The sequence below is a fragment of the Zingiber officinale genome, chromosome 1B, assembly GCF_018446385.1.
Source record: "Zingiber officinale cultivar Zhangliang chromosome 1B, Zo_v1.1, whole genome shotgun sequence".
Lineage (NCBI taxonomy): Eukaryota > Viridiplantae > Streptophyta > Magnoliopsida > Zingiberales > Zingiberaceae > Zingiber > Zingiber officinale.
In genome coordinates this window covers 160,239,670-160,247,173 of record NC_055986.1, presented here as the reverse complement: position 1 = coordinate 160,247,173, position 7,504 = coordinate 160,239,670, and the positions used below count along the sequence as shown (strand labels likewise).

The 7,504-nt window shown below is 44.6% G+C and overlaps 1 protein-coding gene across 1 annotated transcript; it reads right to left on the bottom strand.

Moving 5' to 3' along the window:
• Positions 1-5,661: 5,661 nt before the first annotated feature.
• On the bottom strand, positions 5,662-6,537 carry LOC122043810 (serine/arginine repetitive matrix protein 1-like). The gene is made up of 2 exons (XM_042604389.1): positions 5,860-6,537; positions 5,662-5,760 (listed from the first exon to the last, which is right to left on the bottom strand). Exons 1-2 carry the CDS (start codon positions 6,535-6,537, stop codon positions 5,662-5,664), a joined length of 777 nt encoding a protein of 258 aa, XP_042460323.1.
• Positions 6,538-7,504: the final 967 nt, after the last annotated feature.

Genomic DNA, 7,504 nt, shown 5'->3' with positions numbered 1-7,504 from the left:
GATACGAACATGTGATCATGCTGAGATCCAAGCTATCTGGAGTTTGTGTGCACGCATCAAAGGTATAATTCCCTACATGTAGAAACTTAGTATATGTATTTTCCTTTCGTATGGATCATTTGGAGGAACTAGATGTTTTTCGCTACACTTTTACATGTTTAGCGTCCTAGTTCCTTACATCTAGAGGATAGGAACACCAGGCGGAAGTCCAGCTAGGTTGATAGCTAGCACGATGTCCAAATTGGTTGAGATCTGATAGGAGGAAGTCCAGTTAGATTGATAGCTAGAACAAATTCCAGATCGATTGAGATCTAGCAGGAGGACATTCAGATTGGTTGAAATATGGTAAGAAGTTCTGATGGTCATTTGGGTCCTAAAGTCTACAATTGATAAGTGGTCGTAAGCAACTAGATAAGAGATCCAGTAGAGATGTGTTCCCGATTAAGGGAACATAGTCATTGGTCGAGCTTAGGTTCATTTAGGCAATCTAAGTTGAGACCTTGACTAGATCCTAGTCTCGAGGGGACAAGATCTTAGTCATAATTTGATTATATTTTTAAATGTGCTAACTCTGTTTTACAGGATAATTTTTATGTCTGGACTAACTTTTTGTTGCAAGAAAGAGAAAGACAAAATGTGGTCCGGACACTCGGACTGCGGGTGCCTGGAGTTGCTCGAGGCGCCCAGGAAAGATTCAAGGGTGGGTGCCTGGTCAGGCGCCTGGGCAGTCCAAGCACCTGGAGTTGGTCCAGGGTACAGACTAGAAAACTTATCTAAAAGCTGAGTTGGAGTACAACGACTGACCGAACCCACGTCAACAGTCCAGGCACCCGGAGGGGGTCCAGGTGCTCGGAGATGGATAAACTTTGGAGATAGCTTTGATGAGAGCTTGCCATGTCAGCACAGTTCAGGCGCACGAGAGGGGCTCCAGGCGCCTAAACAGGGCTATAAAAGTAGCATTCGACTAGTAGCTTGAAGACATCATTTGCTATGACTTTCATTCCTATTCCGGAAAAACTCCTATGATACTGTAATGCTCCTCAGACAACCGCCGATCAATTTCTCCTTACTTTATTTGTTGTCGATAACCTTTTTTAGTTCACTTGTACTTCAATTTTGTATTATTCGAACTATTAGTAGATTGTCCAACGAAAAAACTCGACGAGTGCGAGCCTTGGAGTATGAGTCATCGAAGGCTCCGAACCAAGTAAAAAATTATTTATATTAGCACATGCTTATCTTTTTCTTTCTAACTTATTTCTCTTTATCTTTTTATTCGTTTCGTACTCTCGATTTCTGAAAAAGCAACGAATGGTATTCACCCCCTCTAATGTCTTTACGATCCAACAATATCTTATTGAATATCAAACTATGTCAATTTGAGTTTTGAGGGAGCATTATCCAGTGTAACTCTATTTTTATCCTCAATATGGTCCGTATAAAATCTTAACAACTCAAAAAAATTATCATGATTGAGTGAGTGTTGATTCATCATGTCCACGAAATGGTAATCCCTGATGCACAAGAAATCTTATGCAATCAATTGATGTTGTCAAACAAACATGATAATCGGCTACTTGACTAGACTAATTGACTAAACAAGTTTCAATATCTTGTTTTTGATTCATTAAGTCATAAGTTATCATCATACACCTGTTGTGAATACTACTCTGATTTCCAACATGTTCATAAAAAAAAAATCTCCAATTTTTAAATCCCTCAATAATAAAAGAATCACCATCACTTGGACCATCTTGATTTGCTTTGAATAAATAGCAATAAAGATAGAAATTTGCATATTTTGCAATGTTGTATTCAAACTAATTAGGATGAAGTCTAAATTATATAGTTTGAAATCTTCATTTCTCCTTTGCAAGAACATCAAGAAAATTCATGATTCTTAGGCTGAAACAGACCTTTTTGTAAATAGCAACAATGAACAATCTCACTTTCATTCACATTATATTCGAGGATGTTCTTTATTAGCTTAAGATCACTAGAATACTTATTTGAGTCAGCATCAGGAGCAAGTGGTGAAAGAGGTGGATGAGGAGGTGTTGGAGGGGGAGATGCCTTATTTGAAGTAGGTGTATCTCGTATTTTCTTAAAATACCTCAACATTGTCATTCCACCTAATTTATCATTAATATAATATTTTAGAAACATAATCAACTAACGTAATGACTATCTTTTTTTAACAATCCAAAAACAAATGACAAACAAAATTGATAGAATAGAGTTAATGATTCCTTATTTTTCATATGTAGAGGTACTAATTCAAATGTTTATATTACAAGACATACTTTTCTAGTTATATAACCATTTAATTTTAATTCTTATCCAAATGATTCCTTCCCTATGCATATGGTTATTATAAGATATTCGTGTAAATTATATGATGAGTCTATCCATTCAATAAATAATGTAATTCAATTGATCAATTTTTTGAATGGCCCTCAATGAAGTTGATAACCTTTATATAATAAAGTAAACATCAAATGCACATAAAACCTCAATATCTGTAAACATTCGACATACTTGACTAACAAACAAAAATATGAATATATGAAAATTTAACACTGTATGTTTTTTCAATACTTAAATCCGTAGTCGAAATTTAAAAGAGATCAAGGAAGAAAATTTCACCTCAATCAAAAGGTGTTTGTTGTGGAGCGTCGACGAAGTGATGATAGCGGTGATGGAAGCAAATGACGGTGGTGTTGGCAACAATAGTGTTCGGTGACTGCGGTGTGCGGTGATAGCAATGTGCACGACAGCAATGTGCAGCGGAGGATTTTGAGGACAAAATTAGGATCAGGGAAAGAGTAAGAAGGGGATTAGTGGAGAAAGAAGAACACGAGATAGAGACAAAAAAAAAAAGAAAGGGATTAGGAGATGACCAAGAAAACACGGGAGAGAGAAAAAAGAATAGGTTCGATGGGGAGCAGGGGAAAAATATTCGATGAGGAGAAGGGAAAAATGCTTCTGCAATATAGGAGAGAGAGAAAATATTCAGTGGTAATTTTAATTGGACTTTTGTAAAAAAAAAAATGTTTTAGAACTTTTAAGTAAGTCCTGCTTTAATTTATTTCACTATATGAATCCCCTCACCCCCTATGTAGCTAAGCCCTTGCCTCTCGATCCGAGTTTTTGACCTCCTGGCTTCTCGAGTTGCCAACTCACCACTTCCCGACCTCCTGACTTCTCAATCTACTGACCTCCCAACCTTCTGAGCTCCCGGTATGCAAGAATTACTAACATTAAAGGACATGGAAATTACAATTATAATTTAAGGATATGGAAGTTACAACGACACCCTTTTATGAGGTGAATATCTTGGGGTTTTCTCTATAAAAGTAAAGGAGAGGGGACTCTCGGACGGAGATGAAAGAGGATAATGAGATTATGAATTACTATCTTATGCTCTACTATTTCATTTACTTAGTGTTTTATTATATTATTTGCAAGAACAAATCCAAAAAATTTTATCATCAATTTAATGTGACTTACAATTGACCTTTATAATTTTTTATTTTTTGATAATAATTCATGATACAATCATTTGATAAGTTACTAAATATATCTTTTTCAATATATGCCAACAAAAATCATTTAACCATTGATTACTCATTACGTTGAATGTTGATAAGTTTATCCAAAGACTATTCAAAACAAAATTTCGATAAAGTTTTATAACTCTTTTTGTTAATAACTACTTTTTTTCAGAAGATGTTGATTCTTAAACATTTGATATTCTTGGAAAATATCTTAATATATTACATATAGCTTTACAAAAAAAAGTCAAGACTTATGTTAAGAAATAAGAATATTGAGAATTAATTCTAAATGATAAAACTAACAAATATTCAATAATCAACCATCTAAAACAATAGAAAAGATTTAAGATTCATATTATCACAATAGATGAAAATTTAAAAGCACCAAACTAACAATTAACACAAAAACAACAAATAAATATGATATATGTTTTCAAAATGTCAAAAACAAAAAGCCAAAAGGCAAAGAAAGTGAGGACGAATATAGATTAGAAATAGGGTTTTGTGGATTTTTATTTTTCTAAAATAAATTTATTTTATTAATTAAATTTTTAAGGATATACTAGTAATTTTTATTAAAAAATGAAATGGGGTCATGACCTCTTGCCCCTTTATTAGTCTGAGTTCGGCCTTGATTATTTAAGGCTCCATGATAATTTAGACATCGAAGGAATCTCATCGGTATGACTCTACGTAAGTCCTATAATGCATGTTATTCTCTGCAGGAATTGATCATGTCACGAGGAGAAGGATCTCCTAAAGCTAACCAGACTCAATGAAATTCAACAACCCTAAGGCTGCGTTTGGTAGCCTGTAATCCACATTGTAATGTAATCCAGATTACATTACAAAGTCGATTATTTTGTTTGATTTGATTTAAAACTTGTAATGTAATGTAATCTGGATAACAAAAGGTAGTGAAGATTTGTAATCTGGATTACAAAGCAAATGCTATGTAATCCGATTACATTACGAGGTCATTGTTTCACCAAAATTTAAATGCCGAATATACCCCTAGTCTGTTGTCGACCACCGCCCGCCACCGGTCGCCGACCATCATCGCCGGCCGCTGGCCGCCGCCGGTCGTCAGTCGCCGGTCGTCGCCGGCCGTCGCCGGTCGGCGGTCGCCGGCCGCCGTCGGTCCGGCGGTCGCCGGCCGCCGTCGGTCCGGCGGTCGCCGGTCGTCGCCGGCCGCCGGTCGTCGCCGGCCGCCGGTCGTCGCCGGCCGCCGGTCGTCGCCGGCAATCGGCCGCCACTGCCGTTGTCAATTGCGGGCCGCCGCCGGTCGCCGACCGCCGGCCGCCGCCGATGGCCGGTCGCCGACCGCCGGTCGCCGGTCGTGGCCGGCAATCGGCCGCCACCGCCGTTGTCAATTGCCGGTCGCCGGTCGACGGTCGCCGGTCGCCGGCGGCAATCGGCCGCCATCGCCGTTGTCAATTGCCGACCGTCGATTGGCGAAGACGGTGGCCTGCTGCGGCGACCGACGGTGGCGGCGGCAGCTAGTTGCCGATGGCTGCCGCAAACCCCGGCAGAGGTGTGGCGACCGCCGATAGAGGTCACAGGATATTTTTGTCATTTTATAATAATATGAATTACATTCCTTATAAAAAATAATTGACACCAAACAAAAGAATGTAATTACCTTTATAATCAAAGATTACATACATTACATTACCAAACGTAGTAATGTAATCAAGATTACATTACATTACAAATTTGATTACATTACACCCAACCAAACGTAGCCTAAGTTTTATGAGATTTGACTCACCCCTCGTTCTCGATCGGAAACATATTATATGATCCTGTCGGGAAGTTGAGAAGACAAATCTGTCGGTGTGACGTATCTGGAAGGTTGACCACATTTCCATGACCCGGATGGTGAGCTGTCCTCCATGTTGACCCAGTCGTCCGAAGTCCTCTGGTCAACAGTACTTATATCCAGCGACCGGGTTGCCCCGGTCCCTGGTACCCCGATGCTCGGGGGCGGGTCCCATAAATGTATAAGCAATCAAATAATAACATAACAATGAAGTAAGTGTAAAACGAGTACGATGGCATACCCTGGCCCCGGGGGGTGCCCTCGGATGGGTCGGTGAACTGATCACAATGCTGATCGAGCTGTCGCGGCCGTGAAGAGTAAACGAGTGTGAGTCAGCTGAGGAGCTGGCTCAGGCAGCTCGAAGCCGGAGGCGATATGTACCTGCAAGACGGTGTGCGGTCAATCTAGAGCGGCTCGTAAGACGGAATACAATAGCGACACGCAGACCGGAATACAATAGCGACACGCAGACCGGAATACAATAGCGACACGCAGGCCGGATAATAGCAATAACTCAATGGCTCGATGGCCAGAACACAACACGCAAAGCACCATATAAATCATGGAGGTCGTAGGTCGGTCGGCAGTGGAGGTGGAATCGTAGGGTGGTAGCAGCCGCTGGATGCGACGGCGGGAGGTGCTGGACGCGGCCGCGGGGACCGCTGGACAAGGCCGCGGGGGCCGCTCGACGCGGCCGCGGGGGTCGCTCGACGCGGCCGCGGGGGTCTCTCTACGCGGCCGCGGGGGCCGCTCGACGCGGCCGCGGGGGCCACTCGACGCGGCGGCGGGGGCCGCTAGACGCGGTCGCGGGGGCCGCTCGACGCGGCGGCGGGGGTTGCTGGACGCGGGCGCGGGGACCGCTGGACGTGGCGGCGGGGGCCGCTGGACGCGGTCGAGGGGGCCGCTCGACGCGGCGGCGGGGGCCGCTCGACGCGGCGGCGGGGGCCGCTCGACGCGGCGGCGGGGGCCGCTCGACGCGGCAGGGGGGGCCGCTCGACGTGACCGCGAGGGCCACTGGACGCGGCGGTGAGGGCCGCTGGACGAGGCAGCGACGAGCGTGAGGGCCGCTGGATGAGGCGTCAGCGTCCGCAACGACGATGGGGGTGTGTGACCGACGCCAACGACGTGTACGACCGGCGGCGTCACTGGCCTCTCCATGGCGGCAAATCAGAATCTGCCCGACGATGGCCTCGTGCGGAGGAAAAAAGGGGGCCATGGCAGGAGGCCCTTGCCGGCAAGAGGAGAAGGAGAGAGGAGGGAGGCGGCTAGCCGGTGACGAGGAAGAAGTAGTGGCAGCTATGCCTCCCTTGCATTGTGGTGGGGATGGGGAAGCCCAGACACAAAGCGGCCGCCTACCTTTGTTCACCCCCGTGAACAGTGCTTTATAAGCACTAAAAACCCTAAAGCCTTACCTTTGAAAATGACGAAAATGCCCCTTTCCCTCTCCTTAATTCCTCTCATGCCCTAAACTATATCCGGACCACAAGCCTCCCCTTCGAGTCTAGTCGAAGGATGCACGAGTCCGACTGACTAGACAGTCTATCTCAAAGGCTGACTCGCTCTCGATAACCGAATCAAAATCGCTGAATACATAGTATACGGCCACGCGAGCGATCGCTATAGTAACGGTGCCTTATGAAATGGTAACGGTGCCGAGTGGATTACGAGAAATAGTACCAAGCCAATAGCTGGATGGAGGCCGAGCAGGTGGCAAAACGAGCGATGAGTAAAATGATAGTCGACCGAACGACACGCAGGATGACGAGCAGACAGAGCGAACGAGCACTGTCGAGCGTGCGACCTAGCTCAAGCGTGCGACATAACGGACGATCAGAAGGATGTCGATCGAGTGAGTAGACGCCGAGCGGACGATGCAGAGCGTGCAACCGTTAAGATGCCAACCGGACGATCGGAAGGATGAACCTCCAAAAAATGTTGGCCGGATGGCTGCGAAGTGTGATCAGGAAATGTCAGACATGATGACCATAAAATGCCGATCGGATTGCCGTAAAATCCGACTGGGCGACTGTAGTGTCGACCGCGCGATGAAAAATAAGGGTGAGTGACTGCCAAGCAAACTATCGGACGAACGCCGGGTGAGCGCCTGGACAAATACCGAGCGAGA

Bases quoted from the DNA above. Each gene is read 5' to 3' on its own strand.
- LOC122043810 (XM_042604389.1), bottom strand. From the start codon at position 6,537: ATGGAGAGGCCAGTGACGCCGCCGGTCGTACACGTCGTTGGCGTCGGT. The intron at 5,761-5,859 runs GTATTCCGGTCT...ACCGTCTTGCAG, and splicing joins CCGGCCTGCGTGTCGCTATT to GTACATATCGCCTCCGGCTT.